Source organism: Coenobita brevimanus, chromosome 109 (genome assembly GCF_032717465.1).
Source record: "Coenobita brevimanus isolate Jiangsu-jjx chromosome 109, ASM3271746v2, whole genome shotgun sequence".
In the NCBI taxonomy this organism is placed as follows: domain Eukaryota; kingdom Metazoa; phylum Arthropoda; class Malacostraca; order Decapoda; family Coenobitidae; genus Coenobita; species Coenobita brevimanus.
Genome location: NC_137062.1, coordinates 34,086,726 through 34,108,803, shown reverse-complemented (window position 1 = coordinate 34,108,803; position 22,078 = coordinate 34,086,726). Strand labels below are relative to the sequence as shown.

General features: G+C 41.8%; 1 protein-coding gene across 1 annotated transcript; it reads left to right on the top strand.

Moving 5' to 3' along the window:
• Positions 1–4,657: 4,657 nt before the first annotated feature.
• Tmem18 (transmembrane protein 18) lies at positions 4,658–9,540 on the top strand. The gene is made up of 3 exons (XM_080285940.1): positions 4,658–4,732; positions 6,430–6,696; positions 9,324–9,540. The coding sequence occupies exons 1-3, from the start codon at positions 4,658–4,660 to the stop codon at positions 9,516–9,518; spliced, it is 537 nt and encodes a 178-aa protein (XP_080142066.1). The 3' UTR covers positions 9,519–9,540.
• Positions 9,541–22,078: the final 12,538 nt, after the last annotated feature.

The following is a 22,078-nucleotide window of genomic DNA, read 5'->3' as shown; positions in this document are numbered from 1 at the left end:
TAGTGTTCAAATTCACCCTCCTATCTAACCACACCTAGCCATGGACTGAGTTAAAAAGGACAAGGGATAGGAAGGAATGCGTCTTCTTGGTTACTAGTCAAATCCACCCTCCTATCTAACCACACCTAGCCAGAAACTAACTAAAAAGGGCTATGAATTAAAACTGACTCTACTATTACGCTTATTATTTTATTCCTGTAACCTTTTTGGCCATGTGGAGAGGATGGAGAGCGAGAGATTGACGAGGAGAGTGTATGTGCGTGAGGTGGAGGGGGGAGAGGGAGGGAGAGGCCAAGGATGAGATGGAGGAATGGAGTGGAGACGTATATGAGAAAGGGGTGTGTGAGCTGGGAGCAAGGCAATGAAATGGCGGGGGACAGGGAGACATGGAGGCGATTTGTTTGTGGTCACCCCTTACGGGATTAAGGCGTCTGGCAATGATAGATAGAAAGAACCTCTAGGAATATTATAAACTCAGGAACACTATTTTATAACAAGTGGGTCGGTTGTAACACTGAACCTGGTGTTGATAAAAACTGGACAGTACAGACAGATTCAAAAACTTGCTTACTCCTTCACTCGCCTCCCTCACACTTATAGGGCATGTCCGTCACTTTCCTCCCTGACGCATCATATCAGAATCATCTATGGCCAGAGAAACATACCAAGCCTCTCTCAGCTTAAGAATATTAGCCAGCAGAGGAAAGTGACAAGTAGAAGAGGTGAAATATTAGGCCGGAGAAACATACCAAGCCTCTCTCAGCTTAGGAATATTAGCCAGCAGAGGAAAGTGACAAGTAGAAGAGGTGAAATATTAGGCCAGAGAAACATACCAAGCCTCTCTCAGCTTAGGAATATTAGCCAGCAGAGGAAAGTGACAAGTAGAAGAGGTGAAATATTAGGCCAGAGAAACATACCAAGCCTCTCTCAGCTTAGGAATATTAGCCAGCTGAGGAAAGTGACAAGTAGAAGAGGTGAAATATTAGGCCAGAGAAACATACCAAGCCTCTCTCAGCTTAGGAATATTAGCCAGCAGAGGAAAGTGACAAGTAGAAGAGGTGAAATATTAGGCCAGAGAAACATACCAAGCCTCTCTCAGCTTAGGAATATTAGCCAGCAGAGGAAAGTGACAAGTAGAAGAGGTGAAATATTAGGCCAACTTTTGTATCTATGGCCGGAGAAACATACCAAGCCTCTCTCAGCTTAGCAATATTAGCCAGCAGAGGAAAGTGACAAGTAGAAGAGGTGAAATATTAGGCCAGAGAAACATACCAAGCCTCTCTCAGCTTAGGAATATTAGCCAGCAGAGGAAAGTGACAAGTAGAAGAGGTGAAATATTAGGCCAACTTTTGTATCTATGGCCGGAGAAACATACCAAGCCTCTCTCAGCTTAGGAATATTAGCCAGCAGAGGAAAGTGACAAGTAGAAGAGGTGAAATATTAGGCCAACTTTTGTATCTATGGCCGGAGAAACATACCAAGCCTCTCTCAGCTTAGCAATATTAGCCAGCAGAGGACAGTGACAAGTAGAAGAGGTGAAATATTAGGCCAACTTTTGTTCCCTGCGGTAGCCTACAAGCCCACTCGAGTGAAAGTGCAAGGTGTCTGGGGGAGTTTCATGGCTTTCGTCCATTCCCATTTTGATTCGACGTTCGTGCTCGGATATATAAACAATTCTCTCTCTCTCTCTCTCTCTCTCTCTCTCTCTTATATTCGGTTTGTTTACATCTGTCAACTGGGCCACTCTCGAATGCCATAAATTCGTGGTTGCGTGAAATTTGATAACTCATAGCTATAAAGCAGAACAGAATCTCCTTAGTTACTAGTCAGATCAACCTTCTAGTTTTATACATCTGGCCATCAACTGAGCTGAAAGGGGTTAGAGATCTTTGCAAGTTAGAAATAAACACACTATCGGAAAAGCGAAAGCAGAATATTACCACATCCTTTGACATTCATTCGAGCTAAAATTATATTAGCAGGTAGTAGAGAGAGGAGTATGGAGGACATAACTAGACTGGGTCACCCCCCTGTATTTTCAGTTCTAGCTACGCCCCTGGACAACACTGAGAGTAGTGGAAATGAGTTATGTGAGAGGAGCATGTGGAGTGACACGGAAAGACAGACAGATGAGGACGTGGAGGAGCACTGTGGTTATCGTGAAAGTCTCTATCTATTGCCAGACATAAGGGGTGGCCACAAACAAATTGCCTCCACGTCGCCCTGTCCCCAGCCATTTCACTGCTTTACGCCCAGGTCACACCCTGCCCCCTCTCTCATATACCTCTCCACTACATCCCTCCATCTCATTCTTGGCCTCCCCCTCCCTCTCCCCCCTCCTTCTCACTCACACTCTCCTCGTTCGTCTCTCACTCTCCATCCTCTCCACATAGCCGAATCATCTCAATGTGTTTCTCCTAACGCATTCTATCACATCCACTTACACACCACAACGCTCCTTCGCTTCCTCATTTGTCTGTCTCTCCATGTGACTGTACAGGCTCCTCTCAAATAACTAATAACTGTGAATGTGCTATACCCTATCTGACTGACCTGTGCACCTGAGATGTATGGGGTGAGTAGGGTGTGTTTGATTCGCGGCTGCTGATTGGCCGCAGGCATGTATTGTAGTGCAACATGCGGACATAGGTGTACACCGTGGGTGGATGTAGTGCAACATGTGGAAGTAGGTGTACACCGTGGGTGGATGTAGTGCAACCACTTGTGGAAGTAGGTGTACACCGTGGGTGGATAATTTGCTTCAAACGTAACTCGTCGTTTTATAAAAAACTTTATAATCAACTTTAATTTTCTTTGATAACGGTAAACTTAAGCTAATTTTGACCTCTCTGGCTTCGGATATTACTCAGCATTTAAACTGGCTGCTTATGTATTGCAGACAATTTACAAATATAAATATATATATGTTAAAATAAGAAGGGCTGTACAGTAAATTTACACCATCGGCGGCCAATCAGCAGCCGCAAATCAAACACACCCTACTCACCCCATACAAGTCAATCAAATAGGGTAAACACACACACACACACACACACACACACACGGAGATATACACTGAGAAGGTTTGGCCATGCGATGAGGTTGGAGAATGAGAGGTTGAGAGGGAGAGTATGTGTGAGTGAAGGAAGAGGAGGAAGAAAGGGAGACGAGAATGGAGTGAAAAAAATCAAGCGCCAAATAGCAAAGATCATATTTATGGCACTGTTATGATCTGAAGGTAAAGTAAGAAGTAAGGATAATAAGAAACTAATAGGGAGATTTTAGAGGTGAAATATATGGATTATCTGTAGAAGTAACATAATACGATCTAACGAGAGGAAGGAAGGAAGGAAGAACTAGCCCCAAAACATAAATTAGCTACAGTATATGGCACTAAGGCTGGCGCTGACGTGGTTTTGGCGTTGAAGTGGTTTTGACGTACGTGGTTTTGGCGTTGACGTGCTTTTGGTGTTGAAGTGGTTTGGTGTCGAAGTGGCTTTGGCGGTGAAGTGGTTTTGGCGGTGAAGTGGCTTGGTCATGAAACGGTCTGGCAAAGGACAGGGTGGAAGGGAGGAAGGGTTAGTGTCAATGGGAGGTTCGTAAACTATCTAAAATCAAATGTACAACCTAATAGTAGAGGGAAAATAGAGGCTGGAAGAAACAAGGAAATATAAAGATGAGGGAAGGGACAAATGAGAAGGCATGGTAAGGAAGGAAAGATTGGAGACAAATTTACCCTCTTTAGGTGCCTCTTACGACAGGCAGGGATACTGGGGAAGTACTTTTCCACCACTCTTCCCAGGGAGAAGACGAGGATGAAACAGTGGGATGGTTAGGACAGTGTGATATGAGCTGAATGGAGAGCAGGTGCATGACAGAAAATAGGGTAACGTGGAGGCGATTCGTTTATGGTAACCCTTTATGGGATTAAGGCGTCTGGTGATAGGTAGACAGACAGTTGAATGGATAAATAGACAGATCACATGCGGAAGCCTGTTTGGGACGCACCTCTCTGTTAACCTTCGTATATTTATTTTCCAAGGATAGGCCTAATCCAGCCCCACCAGCGCTACCACCAGGTCATAGGGTACGTTATCACGCATTTCAACATAATTTTAATCAGATTGTCGGTAGGCCAGTGAAGAACAGTCTGATAATCCACTTGACAGCTGACATTTTCGACTCTCGCACCGTGTACAACTTCCCTGTTGTAGGGACGTTAAGTTTCGTTCAGGCGAGCGGAAAATCGAGAGTAAACGAAAGGGAGAGAGGTGGAATCGAAGGAAGCCTTGGAGAGTGGGGTGGGGGACCTATGTGAGGAAGGAGGAAGTAGAGGGAGGAGGAGCCGGGGGAGGGACGGTACGGGGACAGAGATGCCGATTTAGCGCTTGTTCCGCTAGATTTAGGGGTAGTCGCTTCTATTTAACAGGAATTTTTAGCGACTAGCCAGAGGAAATACAGACATTTTAAATATGCTTGCGCATTTTAGTAGCTTTGTAGACATTTTAGCTCTTTTTTTCTTTTTTTTAGCTACTTCCTGGATTTCCTCTTCAGCTTGCGACATTCTAGCTATTTTTAAAGCAAATTTTGCTATATTGGTGAATTAGAGCTTGACAACACTTGAATCGTACGACAGAGCAGTACCACAACAACAGCCATGGAGGCGGATCAGCTCTCCTCGGATTTCATCAGAACAGACCAAATAACTGATTTATGGTCCTTCCTGCAGACGGTAATCCAACTCTACAACATTATCCTGAAGTCTTGCATTCCTCTATGCCAAGAATTTATGTATTCAACCTTATTTTTGCAAGTAAATGTGATGTAAAATTCAGTGTAGTGGTGACGCGACAAGTTGCCAGGTAAACATGAAATGTCAATTTGTGACCTGCTGGCATAACCATGACGTATTATATGACATGAGGCAGGTGTTTATTGGTATACTATAGGGCACTTGGTCTTTGGAGGTGTGTTGCTGAATTTCTTTGCGGATAAATAGAATCTTACACAAATGGTTATTGATAAAACAGGAAGTTGAAGAGATTAACCCCTTTTGTAATCTGGCTGGGTAATATTTAGCAGAAGTCACAGGTGGGATTCAAGTTGTTTTAAGTATTTTCTGTTTATATGTCATCATTTGTTAACACTTTCATTGTATGACACCTCCGTTGCAAATAATCCCGGAGGTTATTCACGACCCCCTGGGAGGTTTAATGGCCCAAAAGGGGAAAGAAGTTACGATTATGTGGTGGAAGTGTCGAAGAAGAAAAGTGGTGAGATATAAACAGAAACACTTCAGACTACATTAAAAAATTCCATCTGTGGCATCTGTTAAATATTTACCATTGTGCATCAGTTATTTACAGTGATTGTGGTCAGAGGGTTTGGTTTCTAGGACTGCCCCCTGCCCAAAAATGCCATATTATATTTTTCTGTGCCATGGCTAACTCCTATCCATTTGGAATTCTTTTACACTACAGTACAAATGCCTGGCGGTTTTTCTACTTCATTTAGTGACATTTTCTCATTAGATTAGAGTGGTCTTCTCTGTGCCCCTTCCATCAGAAATGCATGCTTAAGAGATTTCATTTCCACCATGAAAATTACTTGCCATGACTATGGTATGGGGATCTGGATCTTGTGTGAATTAATGTAAAAAAACTCCCTCTATCTTTTATCACACCTGTGTCAGAATTAGAGTATGTTAGGTTAACTTAGGTTTAGTTAAATTAGGTTAGGTTAGTTCAGCATAACTCAGTGTAAATGTGCTAATGGATAGAGTGTTACGTAGTGGAGTGACGGTAACCTAAAGTGTCCCCCAATATTACAGATACCAGTAAGACTTGAGAAAGGGGTTGGCTGGTGGGTGTGATAGTTTTCTTGTGGGGTTTTATAAAGGTGGGTTTTGTAGTTTAATAGAGTAATTTTTGAGTTTTGCATGCTGGAATTACTAGTTTCTTTTTTTATTGGTTGTGGTCAGAATAACTCAGTGATGGTGCTCGCGCTTCAGGCCTGTAGGGTTGACAGTTCGAGCCTACAAGATGGTAGTGTATTTGTGGTGAGGTGTAGGGTTGACAGTTCGAGCCCACAAGATGGTAGTGTATTTGTGGTGAGAGATGTAGCGGTCTCTCCAGGGATCTCTCCATGCCCTACAGCTGTCTGGTCCATTTGGTCGTAGCTTGGGGGCTTCTGTCTATCTATTGCCAGACGCCTTCATCCCATAAGGGGTGGCCACAAACAAATTGCCTCCATGTTGCCCTGTCCCCTGCCATTTCATTGCCCTGCCCCCAGCTCACACCCCCCTCTCTCATATATATACTGGTACCTCTCCACTCCATCCCTCCATCTCATCCTTGGCCTTCACGCTTTATTTTTGGGTTTTATCAGTTATGTTTGCTAGAGTGACTAAAGTGTTGCTATGAATTACAGATAGACTGGAGTGAAGGCTGGCTGGTGTGTCTTGTTGTTTTCCACGTGGCGTTAACGACCGTGACGCTGTTGACCCGCAACCACCACACAACCCAGGCCATACTGTTCTTCCTGCTGCTGCTAACCGTCCGCTGCTCCCAGTCCATCAACCAGTATGCTGCGGAGAACTGGCGGCGATTCAGCAGGCAGCAGTACTTTGATTCTCAGGGATTGTTTATTAGTGTGGTGTTCTCCATGCCTGTGCTGTTTAACTGTATGATGATGGTGGTGAGTAGGCCCAGTGTGTTGGGTATTATAAGGAAAAATAAGCTAAGTATAAGTCTATCTATTTATCTATTGCCAGACGCCTTAGTTCTGTAACGGGTGGCCACAAACTAATTGCCTCCATGTCGCCCTGTCCCATGCCATTTCATTGCCCTGCTCCCAGCTCACCCCCCCCCCTCTCTCACATATATAAGTATAAATAATTCCCATTTTTTGTTAGCTTAAAGTATATCGTCTGTTAGAAGGAAGTATTGTCTAGTATAGCAAGTGTGATTCATTAGGATTGTATGTCATTGCAGTCTTATCCATGTCTATACTCTTCACTTGTATGATGATGATGGTAAGGTAGGCCAATGGTAGGGTTATTATAAAGGAAAATTTGTGGTGTGGTGGTTAAAATGCCCCCAAATAATTGTCTCCATGTTGCCCTGTCTTTGCCATTAGGTTGCCCTTCCTTCAGCTCACACCATCCTCATTTATATACCTCCTGACACCATCCCTCTGCCTCATCCTCAGTCTCTGCTTTAACTTCACCCGCATACAGTCTCCCAGTCAATCTCTCATTCATGATTCTCTCCACATGATCATGATATAAAACATAATCAATAAGAAAATAAGGATAAACAGGTAGATGCAGGGAAAGCCAATGTGGAGCCAGTCACTCATTGCCATCTATAGCAACATTCAAAAAATTACCCTGTCTGGTGATACGGGAGGTTTGCTGTTGATTAGATAGGTGATGCTGAACAATAATAGATACAGATATGCTGACAAATTAATAATCTCTTCCCTGTCATAACTTAGACTTATTATTAAAGGTAAAACGAGAGACTTAGGAAGACCGCTGTTTCTTCTCCATGTCCTTCCTCCAAGATCAGAATAAACTGAGGATTTTCTTCTCATAATTAGCTAAGGTTTATTTTTATGCAGGATTTACAGAAGTCATGGGAAAATTTCACACTCTCCTTGACCTTCCTGGGAAAATTAATCTGTACCGAAGATTTATTAATGAATTCCACTCCTGCTCTGTCATAAAAGTTCCTTTAAACAGCTATAGATGATGGAGCAGACAAGTTAGACAGGGAGTAACTTTTATTAACCCCTTGAACAGACATTATATTTAGCTTATTATCACTGCTGTCAAATTATTAACTTACTCTAGGCTTTGAAATTCAGGGGTTAAACATCGTCTAAGTAAAACCCTTCAGTGTGAAAGGCCTTTTTTTTAAGTTGCATTGTCTGGTGGTAGCAAGAACAAACTAACGACATTTCCCAGATTCAAAGGATTAAGCAGAGATACATAGGCAATCCTTAGTATGTGTCAGGGATGCTCCATAGCATCACATCAGTTTTCTTACAAATGTTACCAGTACTGTAAATTAGGGGAGACTGGCATTGCAGCTTTGTAGTTGAACAAAGCTGTGGGACTTTAGTAGGTATTTTTAACTATTTATTTATTTATTTATTATTTATCATTTTCATTGCTTCATTCTGTGCCAGCTACCTAATGATATCTTGGGATCTGTCAGCATGCACCATATTGTCCCCTGTCTTCCTCATTCTGCCTCTCCATTGACAGCCCCAATACCTTACTACTTCTACATTTCCTCACCCAGCTCCCCTTGTCCATCCTCTTTACATGTCCAGTCCATCATAATCTCCCTTCTGTCTCCTTTCTGATGCCTCCAAGAACAAAACAAGAATAAGCAAAATAAAAGGAGGATGTAATCTCCCTAATTGTGAGTTATTTATCATAGTGCATTTCTTATCATCTGGAGTAGTTCTTAGCCTTATCTTTATAACAGATAATAACTATATCACAGGAATATCTTATACAACAAGTAATCATTGGCTTTTCTTTTTCTTTTCTCTTTTTTTATTTTTCCCCTCATCAATCAAATGACTTGAAGTGTTTTTTTTAGTTCATTCTTACTACATCCAGATAATTTTCATTGTAACTGTGGCGAAGTAATTTTGAGTGACTGGGTTAGAAACAGTCTCCATTAGCCCTTTCACAACCTGATTTCTCTCCTTAAGCTGACTGAAAATGCCTGAAGGTAATTACAGAAGGAGATTCCATATGAGTAAGCAGATGTGTTGAGAAGGAGAGCAGGAAAGATCATAGAGTGGAACTGTGCCACGACCTAGAGTAGCTGTTTCTTTCATGTGTTCTGACTTCCACTGATCCAGGAGATTACTACCATTAGAGTGAAATTTAGCCACAATCTTAGTACCATTGATCCAGGGAATTACTACCATTAGAGTGAAATTTAGCTACAAATTAGTACCATTGATCCAGGGAAGTACTGTCAGGAGAGTGAAATTTAGCTGCAATTTTAGTACCATTGTTCCAGGGAAGTACTACCAGGAGAGTGAAATTTAGCTGCAATTTTAGTAACTAGCCACACAGATAATCTCTTTTTGACAGGTACTAGGAACTCAGCCATAGGTAGGGTGAAAATCCAAGCCGAGACTCACATTGGCACAGATCTTATTACACATCTGACATTGTTTTTGGTACTTGGTTTAGCTTCCAGTCCATACAGCTGTACAATGGCCAGTCTTAATATGGGGATTATTGAAGAGTAGCCACAGCATCATTATAACTAACAGACTGATTGATTTTACAGATGAATTGGCTATGGCTGAGCAGTAGTATGATGGTGACATGGAAGAAGGCGGAGATTGAGGCCCGGCTGCGCTCAGATGCCGCCAACCAGCTCTCGTCAGACCCCACCCTGCAAAACTCAGACTCGACCAGCCAGCACACAAGCTCCTCCAGTTCAGACCACACGCCAGAGACAGAGACCAAAAAGACCAAGTGAGGGTGCGGTACAAGTATGCCTGTGAGATTGTAAGATGGTATGTTTGACCCCGTGAATCTAATGACTGTATTTCGGCGACGTAGGACTTTCCATAGCACCTCTTCCTTAGTGATTTATTCTGGATATTACACCTTAACATTTGCTTTTATGCTGTGTGTATAAGTTTAATGTTGATTTCATTGCCATATATAACATAAAAGAGGATATTGAGGTACCGTATGATATGTAGAATAAATTGCTTAGGTAGAGGTGGTATGAATTTTCCAGTCAAATGGAATAGGACACTAAGCAATGTCCCTTTTTTTCTCTCCCTTCTTGTTTTTGTTAAGTATATTCTTGATGCTACCAGATGATTTGACAGTATTTAACTCAGGTAAGGTTCCTGATGATCAAGTAATTAGAACACCCCAGTCAGTTTCATATTCTATGTAAGCACTTTTACTCAATTTTTTATATCGAGACAAAGATGCGCTTGACAGGTTGGTGATGATTGGGTGAATGCAGTGTTACTTCATAATCTCTTTACTCATCAGCATTTTTAATTTACAACATATATCTGAGAGGGATATTTGGGTTAGTAAATGTTATTCAGACATGTTGCATTCAGCCAGTCATCACCAACCTATCAATAAAAAAAAAGGATTGTAGGCTCAGACACCAAGAGAAACTAGAGGTCTGAGTCATGTAGTGCTATCAAGGGAGGGAGGTTGGTTATCTCTCCTTGTGATGCACTTGACTACATTACCCTGGCCTTAAACCCCAACATCTGAAAGGAGTACAAAGGAAAGCAAACAGCAGCAGACCTTATAGTCCTTTCGAGGCTGTTCGTTACAGAGTAGACTATGACTGTGAGATCTAACTCTACATGCTGAAGGATAAGGATAGTAAAGCAAGAAGGCGGAAGGAGGATGGTGTAGCTTAGAAAAAGGGCAGCCTCAGTCTGTGGTCCACTGGATTTTTTTTTTTTTTTCTTTTTTTAAATGAAGAAGGAACCAAGGGCTAGAGGCCCGCAAAATTGTTTCCTCCAAGAAGAAAGAAAAACAAGATAACAGAGAGCCAGATTCAAGATTCGTTCATTTTGAGATGGACATACTGTTTTTGAAAGACTGGAGGTCATAGGCAGTAGGAAATAAAGACAGAGGAAGACAGTTCCAGAGTTGACCTGTTGCATACATGGAGGACTGTGAGTAACAGTTAACTCTTGCATGAGAGAGTTGGACAGAAAAGGGATGAGAGTTTGTTCCTAGGTGGGTGCTATGAGTCTGGGGCAACAACAACAGAAAAAGAAATAGGTTCCTTATAGTGAAGGTGTTTATTATGCTGTGTCTAACTCCGCCAGTTTGAGAAATGTTGAATAATATCATTAGGAGATGACAGAGAACAAAAGGAAAAATACATCAGCAGGCTCAGTAGGGTAAAACATAAATTGGTGAAGAGGAAGGGAAGGTCTGAAAGTAGCAGGGTAAAATATAATACAGTATACTATTCTCCCTATCTCTTGAAGTTTGAGTCAGTCTGGATTAAACTTTTGAACTGGAAGGATTAGATATAGCCAGCACACACCACTTCAGTGCCAGAGACTAAGTAAATGCTTGGTGGTCTAGTGGGTTAAGGTGCCCCAGTTGGATGAGGCCCATTAGGGTTTGCCTTTGAGGTGTGATAAAGGTTTATTGCTCACATAACACCATACAGACATGTTTAATTGATCAGTTTCACCTTATATGTCAGATCTGAATTGCCTAGTCCTGGGTCCCTTTGATTTCTATGGGACAATTAATGGTTTGATGATATATACAGTAGGTAGATAGATGCATATAACCATCTGGAAGTAGCAAGAGTGAAATACATCATTGGATTGATGGGGTTAATGTTTAAGCGTACAGCATCTAGTCTGGGGGGCTTCATCTTGCCCCCACAATTTTTCTGATTCAAGGTGGCCTTACTATGCTGTCTTAGTTGCTGGATACAAACTGGCAGCTCTTGGGGTGAGGTTCTTAAACATACTTACATTCAATTCCATGTCATAACCTAGATTTACTTGACGGGAAAAACTAGAAAGATTGTGGACTCTGATTTCCTTATTCCACCTTCAGAAAACAAATACCAGTACAGGTTAAGATAATTTTCTTGTCATAACCAAGATTTTGTGTGTGTATGTGTGTGTGTGTGTGTGTATGTGTGTGTGTGTGTGTGTTTTGTGTTTGTGTTGTATGTGTGTTAAAAAATGTGAGAACACTTTGTACTTTCCTTTACTTGTCCATCCCAGAGAAGCAACTCCCAGATACAAAATGGTATTGATTGTAAATGTGTTTGTGAATCTGGCACCTGAATTCCTGTTTGAGCTCTTAAGTGTCAGTTCCCATGCAAATTTACTTAGGTTACTTATAAAGTGTGGAGGACCTTGAGCAGTTTCTGTAGTTAGTCATGTACAGTATTGTGCTCCTGATATGTGGTTCATTCTGAGAAATTTCTCTAGCTAGCCATTTACAGTACGCCTAAAATATGGCACCTTGTGGTTTAGTGGTTAGAATGCCCCAGGTGGAGTGATGGCCTTGTTTAAGCTCAGTCTCCAAAAGGTGATTGGAGGCCTTTTAATCATGTGCCACCAAGAGAAGGACACCGATCATCTACTCATTCCATGGTAGCCTTGCTTTGAATCCCTACACCTCAAAGGGGGTAATATGGTACTGTCTCTTACCATTACTAAAATATAGTTGACCCTGTAAAATTTCTGTCCCGTAGTTAGGCATTTACAGTGCTTGTATAATGAGGCTAATCCTGAGTAGCTAGCCATTCACAGTAGTGTCGGCCTTCCATGTTCTCAGAGGCTAGGGAGTATAAACCACCGCTAATCAGGAAATCAGTGAGTAATTTTTGCCCTCAAAATCGGATCCCTGAGGCTGTAATTTCACCATGTAATTGCCTAAAACTCTGCAATGCCTCAGAATGTCATCAGCAGTTAGGGTCTGTTGGTTTAAAGTGTATTTTGAGATAATCAAATGACATAGGTTTTATTTCCATCCCATAGTATACCTTTATTATTTTTTTATTATTTTTTCCATGATGTGGTGTACTTACTCACAAATGGTTAAAGCTGTGACTAAAGAGGGTTGACTTTACTGCTACAAATACTTAGCGATTACTCTTGTCGTTCCTTTAACATCAGTGCAATAACAACAGAAATGTAAAGTATGGTTGGACAGCATTTGAGCCATATTCTAAGTGGTATTGGAGGCTGTTAGCACCTCTTCCTCAGTGGTTTATTTTGCATATCGCACCTTAAGTTTTTGTATGGTGTTGATATTCCAGGGTCTTGAATGAAGAGTGTGTGGCTCACTTCATGTTCTCCCTCTGTTATGGTTTTTATCACTTCTTGCATTCTGAACCTCCATGTTGCCCTGTCCTCTACCATTTCACTGCCATGCTCCCAGCTCACACTACTCTGAGCTAAATGATAGTAAAAATAAAACGTGATTCCGTTTTAGAGAAGGGGTCTGCATAACTAATTTTCCTGCCTCTTAATGTAACACATGTAAGCTGATGGATGGTGTAGGAGGGTTCATAACACCTCTTCATTAGTGATTTATTTTGCTTTTTACCCTTCAGCATTCTCTTGTACCGTATGCATCATCATCATCATCATCATCATCATCACCGTCACATTCATTGCCATTATCATCATCCAAATCTCTCCTTTTCCCACCCCAAGGTAGGTTAAGGTAGGTCCAGAAAGACAGATAAAAAGTTGTAAATGGAATACTAACCAAAATTTGCCCAGTTGAAAGAGTCACACTCACACTCACTCACTCACTCACCATTCAAGCGTTTTTGTATAATTTTACTATCAATATAATTTCCACCAACATCATACAGGAGGATATTGAGGTGTAAAGTGCAGAATTAGTCACTAAAGAAGAGGTGTTAAGTCTCCAAAGCTTCTTACAATATGACCACATTGATAAAGAGTAGAGCTGTTGAGTGCAGGATGATGCTGTGTTATTTCATCTATTATTCCTCCATGTTTTTAGTGTATTATTTCATCTAGTATTCCATGTTTTTAGAATCTGTTGTGTTTTTTTTTAGCCTGCCCAGTGTTTTTAGAACATAAGAGACTTCTCAGTATTTTATGGATGTTTCTGTGTCATATACAGTATTCAGTATATAATTTTAGGTGTTTTAAGGCCTTTTTAGTATGTTTTATATGTAGCCAGACAGTATTGGAATCTTGGTTTTTGCTGTATGTTTTAATAGTATGGATGTTAAATTGGATTGGGAGATTTGATGGTAACTGTTCCTAAGTGATTTATTTTGCTCATTACAGTTTGACATTCACGGAATCCGTAGACTCACTCCCAGATAAATATGACAGCAGGTGTCCACAGTGTTCATTGCCATAATTTAGACCTTTGAGCCTGTAGTAGGTTATTCAGCCATGATCCTGGAATACAAGGCTGCAGCATCATCCATGTGAGGGCCTTGTATCGTGAGAAAGAGGCTTTTACTAAGTAGGAGTAGAGGCACTAGGAGTTCCTTTTGTTGAGGCCACCCTTCAAATGCTGTGTGGTGGTGTCATTGGAAGAGTGGGGTGTTGCTGAGTAGCGACGTTAATGACAGGGGGACCTTTTATGAGGCCACTCACAGGATGCAGTGTTAGATAAAAAGACAGATAAGTAGATATGTGTAAAGATAGGTTGTTTTCCACTACTGCCATTGATATATATAAACATGGAAGAAGACATTGAAGTGTATTAAACATTTTTCTCATGTAGGCCATTATGTTTGAAAGAATTAGGTCATTAGGTTATCAGAGAGTAGCCAGAACAAAAATTACAGTCATAATTGAAATAAATGGGTTTTTGGAAGTAGTTACTATACTCTGTTTACTTTAACTTGGCCTGAAATTGCCATCTCTTTGCCTTGAATGCAGTGCTGGTTCATCAGATTAAAATATGATGCTAGTCAGGAAGAAGTGTCATGGAAAGGGTGTGGCGCTGTAGTATTCTTCTTCTGCCATTGAGCTATGTGAAGTAAACAGCAGAGGACAAAAATCTGCACCAAGTTAAAGTGAAAGAACTATAACACACACACGTGGTAGTCTACAGTGGACCAGTTGGAGTGACGGCCTTGTAGAATTGAGCCCTTAAGAGGTGACTGGAGCTTTTTCGATCACTTAATGCCACTGAGGGAAGTAGGTTGGTCATCTACCCTTTAATGTACTGGACTGTGGTAGCCTAACATAGGGGCCCCACACTTCATAAGGGGTAAAATAGGAGTGCTCTTTGCCATTTACCATTATGTCATAGAACCACTTAGTACAATGCCCTTTTTTTATTCTGTTATTTATTTTTCAATTTGCATGTAACTTCTTGTATATGATGATGTGTAGCTTCATTTAGTTTTGCTATTTACAGATGCTTGTATTCAGCATAGGAAAAACTTCTCATGTTCAAGGGAAGAATTGAAGCTAAATCTTACCCCTCCAGTTTTAAAAATCCTTGGCTAAGTAGAATCATCTGTACATAGCAAGAATAATACAGAATATATATCGTTGGCTTGAAAGATTTAATTGCCAGAGACTTTTATATTGTTCATAGGTGCAGAGGGCCAATACTTGTGTTAAGTAGAGTACCGTAGCTACTTTTCTTTGTATCCTGTGTAATGTTTTGATGTAGTTTGTATGTTACTGAGTATATGCAACTTAATTTTATATGCAAAGCTACAGTTGAATACAGATACAGGTACTAAATTTCTAGTTGCAAAAGATAAGGACTTGTTGGTGCAGTTTACAGAACTTTAGTTGCTGGAGAGGTGCCTTCACTTGGTGGCTTTGACATAGCCAAACAGTTCCAGCGTCCAGTTATACAAACATCTCTCAACTTCTCCATGTTCACTAGATGGAGGATGGTAGATGAAGGGCAGCTTTAGACAGCAGTCCACCAGGTTTATGTCCAGATAATCTGAGGGTCACAATGGCTTTACTGTAACACAATAAACATTTTGTGAGTCATTGTCTCAACTCTCCAACCCCTTGCCATCTAAAAGGAAGTCACTGCAGGGTTTCACACCAGATAAATATACTAAAAAGAGTGACGTCTTGTGATTGCAGTGATACATAGTAGTAGTAGTAGTAGTTGTAATCCCAGGCTTACTTGAATTTGAACCCATTGGGCTGCAGGTTGAAGTTACCCTCCTCCTGAAGTCCATTATCCTCCTTTTCATGGCATAAGAGGATAGTTGAACGATGTTTATATAACCAGGTAATAGAGTCAGCTGGTTGTATCAGTGCCACCACAAGGAGGCATCGTTTTGTAGCACTTTGCTCAGTGTAAGACCCTGGCCATGACCTCCCGTCGGCCAAGGGTTGTACACTAGTACAGGTAGTTGTATCCTTGGTTCACCTGAAATGTTAACCTAATGGACTGTAGGCTGAAGTTGCCCTTCTCTGGCAGTCCACCATCCTTTCGGGGGAAGGGAGGGAGCTGAGGGACGTCAGTACAACAGGTAAAGGAGCCGCTCAGTTATATCAGTGCCACCACGTGAAGGCATCTCTCTCCAGCCTGGGGTAGCAAGAAGGAATTAAATTACTTAGTCATTGTAGTGAAGGAGTTAGCTTGACTCCTATGATGCATTCTATGTAAGGTTTCCTGTGGGATTTTTGAGAAGCTTCAGGAGGATATTGTAGGGCTGTTTGGAGTAAGAAATGCTGTACCTATGTGTGTCATATTCTCAGCATTACAGAGCTATATTTAATGATGACTTTATGGGCAAAAATGTTCTCCCACATAATTTACCTACATGGTAAGTAAAATTTGAAACTGTTAAAGAGCTACACTTACAATGACCTAATGGGCAAAAATGGTCCTCCTCATAATTCACCCATATGGTCATCAGTAACTGTAGCTCCATAATGGTTGAGAATTGAACCAGGCTAAAAAATCTTGTGGGACATCCTGTATTATCTAATCGCTATCACCAAACAATTCTACTCACCTCCAAAGAGATTTTTTGAAGTGGAGAATTCTTTACTACTAGAGGTATGTCCTGCGTTGAATAAAATCACTTGAGGGGAACAAGAATAAAATAAAGATAAGAGTTCCATGGGTTGCGGGGGTGAAGGGTCCAAAAACAAAGATTGCAGTCGTAAAATACCCCCAGAAAGGTCCAGTTCCTTAATGTATATATTGTGTGTTTGTTGAGCAGAGATTAAAGACACGAGTTCATATTCTTGTCAGGTAGGGAAGCTCCCAAACACCTCTTCCTAAGTGATTTATTCAGCTTATTACACGTTGTTATCCTCTTCTTTGTTATTTAAGTCATTTTAATATCACCATACTCTTCATAAACAGTGTACAAAATTATAATAACCTGCCCTATCCAGAAATAAATCACCAAGGGAGAGGTGCTAGGGGCCCCTCTTCAGTGACAAGAATACAGACCTTGGACCTATGTTTTCATCAAGTTACCAGGCATTTGAGCACCTTTTTTTTTAGCAGTTATTTGCATCTTACAATGCACTATAGTGCATTTACATTAACCTGATATGTAGGAGATCCCTAACCCCTGCCAGCTCAGGTGATGGCTGTGTGTAGTCAGATGAAAGGACTGAGTTGATTTTTTTTCCCTTCTTTGTTTTTAATGCAAGAAAGGAGGAACCAAAGGCCAGGAGCCTGCAAGAATGTTCCCTCCAAGAAAAAACAAAAGCAAGATAACAGAGAGCCAATTAATGAACCATATTTTTGCATCATAAATGAGACTCATCGAATTTTATACAACCATGTTTTTGTATTCAAGGTATAAGCCTTCCTCGATTTTATCAGGTGAAAGCAAACTAAGTGTATTACCGTATGTTCTGAAAATTTTTATAATGCCAATATAGTTTGAATAAATACTGTACAACAAGGATATTAACCAACTGTATGCAAAAATAATCTATAAAGGAAGGGGTGCTGTAATGAGTTTGTTTTCATCTGATGGAACTGGACCATTCTCGCAGCTTAAGTACAATATTGTGGTTACATGAAATTCGAAGAACATTGGTTATGAAGTGGAAACGAGTCTCCATGGATACTAGTTAAATCAGTCTTCTGATCTGACTACATTTAACCATCAACTCTGCTCAAAGAGGTCAGGGCCCTTTGCCATGCTAGAGTAAGTAGACTGTACCGTGAATTTCCTTCTGTCAGATTAAATTAGTCTAATATCAATATACAGGTACTTTATGTAAGTAATGTAAATAAAGCACGTTCACCACCTGTATGCAAAAATAGACTGTTAAGGAAAGGGTGCCAGGAAGCCTTCTGTAGAGATGAAAATTAAGGCCCTGGAAGCAAGTGTCTTAGGTGTGAGTCATGATAGCATGTGCCATAGCCAGCCAGAGGACAGTGCTGTTGATTGTGTAATAAAAGTTTATCAAGTACTGCAGAAATTTTTACTTACACCAAGTACATGGATGGTCATCATCCATTCTTTCAGTATGGTTGTTTTTGTTGTTGCTTAACCACAGTCTGTCTGGCCAAGCAGACCTGCTGACCACAGGTAAGCAACTGGTTCTGTGGGGCTGTCCTACTGGTACAGTACAGTACATACACTGTGCAGGGATCCAGCACCCCCTGCTGGTATAAAGTGCCTTACCAGGGTTGGACCAGGGTCCTACCCACAGTGCGGTGCAGGGAAATATAAGGAGGTTTGGCTCCCAGGCAGATGCCACAGTTGCTTCACCCAAGGTGCACGGCATCACCATGTGTTGGCTCCTCCTCAGCACCCTTCAATGCAGTGTTACCTTCGGGTGACTACACTGAATGACAAACGAAATGCTTTCCTGCAACTTGGGGAAATTATATACTACATTGGGTGGTAACTATAAAGCCAACACTGGATGCCTGGTGGTATAGTAAATAAGGATGGATAGTAAATAATGTGGTCATTATGGTTCAAAAAAAGCTGAGATTTGGATGGGCTATCCACTCACAAGCTTTTGGGTCACATGGGAAGCATACATCTGCTGCATTTGTAGCATATGTTTTCGTTTTTAAAGGCTCCAACATGCTTGCATGTGTCGGTCTTGGTCATCTAATGGCGGCTCTCCACGCTGCACGATCCATTGCAGCCTCCCTGTTCAGTCCCTTAACCCTAAGGTCACACTTAATGACCTCGTCCCATGTCTTTCTCGGTCTACCCCTCATAACCCCACCCCTAATATTAACACTTCTCACCTTCCTCACCCAATTATCATCCCCCATCCTCTCCACATGTCCAAACCACCTCAATCTACCTCTCCTCATCACAACACCAATACACTCCAGCCCCATCCTACCTCTCAACTCTTCCATTGTAAACCCAGCCCCTCCAGGCCTTGGACGCAGGGACGCACTGCACATCCACCTAATCATAGTCATTTCTGTACGTCTGAGCCGGCGAATATCTTCCTCCTTCACTGCCCAGGTCTCACTGCCATACAGCATTACTACTCCTAACACATGCTGCATACAAAGACCCCTTAGCACGTAGGGAGAGCCCTCTCAATGTCAGGAGAGGCAAGAGCTCCCTGAACTTCTTCCAACCACTTCTCACCCTAGCCACAGAGCTAGCTCCAGCCCCACCTCCAGCACACAACATGTCTCCCAAATAACAAAACTCTTCCACACACTCAAGAGATTCACCAGCAAGTTCAATCCTTTCACGTCTGACAATCTCCACCTGCCCACCCCGTCACGCCGTACACATAAAATCAGCATTATCTCGCAGTCTACCTCTGATACCACTACATCTCTTATGCACCCATTTATCACACACACTGCACAAGATGGAACATTATTGCATTTTTTGGAGGAGGGGGGGGAGGGAAGAAATTCACATAATTCAAGTATGTCATCAATAATCAGGAACTTGGAAAACTAGTGCAGCAGCCACAGCATCAATTACCTTCTCTGTAAGGAGAGGGAAGAAGGGGTATGCTAGTAACATAGAAAGGAAGGGAGAGACGAGAAGGAGAATGGACAGGAAAGAATAGAGGGGAAGGAAGGAGAGAAGAGAGATAGAAGAACATGAGGAGGTAGAGAGTACAGGAGCATTTCTAATGAGGGAGAGATAATCATGATAAATGGGTATAGAAGTAATGAGGGGAGAAGAGCAGACAATATCAAGACAGCAGTAAAACATATAATGCAAAAATGACCTGAAACAGTTTTTATTCAGTTTCATCCAAACTTTGTAGTAGGGTTGAGCGTCAGTCAAAGGGTTTCCCTGTTGTTTTTGAGAACAGGTAAATGGTCAAGGTCACAGGGTTGGTCAAAGTATGACCTATAAAAACTAGCTTAAATAGTTATTTGATTTAGACGAAGTTTGCTGGAAGAGTTGAAGGTGTCATGATGGCATTCCATATTGACATTGGTGGGACGTCAATGTAACAGGACAAGGTCAAAATTTGGCCAATGTGTCTGTAAATGAACATAACTAAAGCTGTTTTGATCTGATCTAAACCAAACTTGGTGTAAGGGCTGAAGATCAGTCATGGGACTGACTTACTGTGGAAGGGTTAAGGGTCAAACATGAATGAAGTATTTTCGATTTTGATAGTAATCGGTCGAAAGTCGAGTTTACAGAACAAAGTCGAATGGTCGATCCTTAGGTCAAGTGGCTGGTGTAGGTGTTGCATTCTCTCTCTCTCTCTCTCTCTCTCTCTCGAAATTTCAATCAGACTGGGAGAAAGTTTTCGAACTGGAGAGGTTCAGTAAAAGCTTTGTTAACTACTTCACTGCTAGACATACTTCTAAAGTTGAATAAATTCGTCTGGAGGTGCGAGAGTAACAATGAAATACAGTACAACCTTGAATGGAGATGCTATTTGCTCTGAAAATCACACGTACACACACACACACACACACACACACACACACATTCAAGCACGTCAATACACATAACCACAACCACGCCGAATGATTGGTTAAACTAATTTATATCATAGGAACCTCTAAGTTATATTTTCTTTGATATTCGCTAACATGCTCTCTCTCTCTCTCTCTCTCTCTCTCTCTCTCTCTCTCTCTCTCTCTCTCTCTCTCTCTCCTTGCTCCTTACGTCCCCTCCAATCTCATCCACTTTCTAATCCTTTCTCTTTCCTCATTGACACCCTCTTTTCCTTTCACGTCGTCTCTCCCTTGCAGAGGAAAATACAGACAGAGGAGGACAGTTCCAGAGTTGACCTGTTGAGTGCATGAAGGACTGGGAGTATCGGTTTAGGATTATATGTCAAGAGAACGGGGATGCGAGTTTTTTGTGCATGAACGAGGTTTGTACATGCAACATAGGTCCCTCTAGCATTGCCTAAAACTTTTCCAAACTCAATATATAAAACGAAAAAGAGATAGAATTGGATAACGAGCAGGCTTTATGGCTCTGGACTGTTCAGTAGATATATTTTTGAAGTGTTAATGTAAAGGAGACGTGGAGTGTGCGTGGTGTGGGCAGGTGTGTCGGGGTGTGAGCAGGTGTGTTTGGCTGTGTGCACGTGTGGCCGCAGGTGTGTGTGTGTGTGTGTGTGTGTGTGTGTGTGTGTGTGTGTGTGTGTGGGGTGAGTGTGTGTGTGTGTGTGTGTGTGTGTGTGTGTGTGTGTGTGTGTGTGTGGTGTGTGTGCGAGTATAGAGGCATGGCTGTGTATAGGTGCGGCTGTTTGTGTGATGGTGGTGGTGGTTGTGTGTGTGTGTGTGTGTGTGTGTGTGTGTGTGATTACACACTGACATCTCGCACAGTTGCCTCTTTTGCGTCACTCTGAATTTCCCGCCAAATCTTCCTAACTTCGGCGGTTCGAGGTAGAGGCAGGTGTGTGGGTTCGGGGCAGGTGATGGTGGTGCGTGGGTGTTACTCTGAAAGGAATTTAAAATGTTTCGCTGTCGTAATTAAGGCTTTTTCTGGCAGGAAGGATGAGGAAGGAAGATATTGATACTTTCCTCATCTCTCTTACCTCCTGGAAATAAAAATACGAGTTACGACGCCGAGAATTCCAACCCGGATTCATGATGGCAAATATTTCTTGTGTAACCCGCCAAAACGCCTTCACCCTCACTCTATACCCTTTTCACTCTAACTTGGCTTAAAATTGCCATCTCCGCACATTGTATACCGAGTTCGTATATTAGATTAACAATGGAATATATGCCGATCATGAAGAAGTGCTGTGGAAAGGTTGTAAAGCTGACTTTTGCCTCATTCTACCACTGAGCTACGTGAAATAAGCAGCAGAAGGACGAAAATCTGGGCCAGGTTAAGATGAAAAGAATATAGTCAAAGATTTCACAGATTTATTGAGAAAAATCTACTCAGGCAACGTGACCAGCCTCCCCGTCCCCTGAGTGGCATTATGTGCTCAGTAAACCTCAACCAACCCTCAAATGGCAACCCCTATAGGCCCTGTCCGGTTGGAGCGCCTTAACCCACTAGACTACCAGGCGTCATTTGGTGATATGGTTACCACCCAGCGTGGTAAATGGTTTCTTGGGGGTACAGTAAATCGTTTGACTCATTGAAGAGTTATCTGGAGAGACAGACAGACAGACAAACAGAAA

Excerpts from the sequence above, each read along its gene's own strand:
- Tmem18 (XM_080285940.1), top strand. The coding sequence starts at position 4,658 with ATGGAGGCGGATCAGCTCTCCTCGGATTTCATCAGAACAGACCAAATA. Across the intron at positions 4,733-6,429 it reads TATGGTCCTTCCTGCAGACG|ATAGACTGGAGTGAAGGCTG; the intron begins GTAATCCAACTC and ends TATGAATTACAG. Across the intron at positions 6,697-9,323 it reads TTAACTGTATGATGATGGTG|ATGAATTGGCTATGGCTGAG; the intron begins GTGAGTAGGCCC and ends TTGATTTTACAG.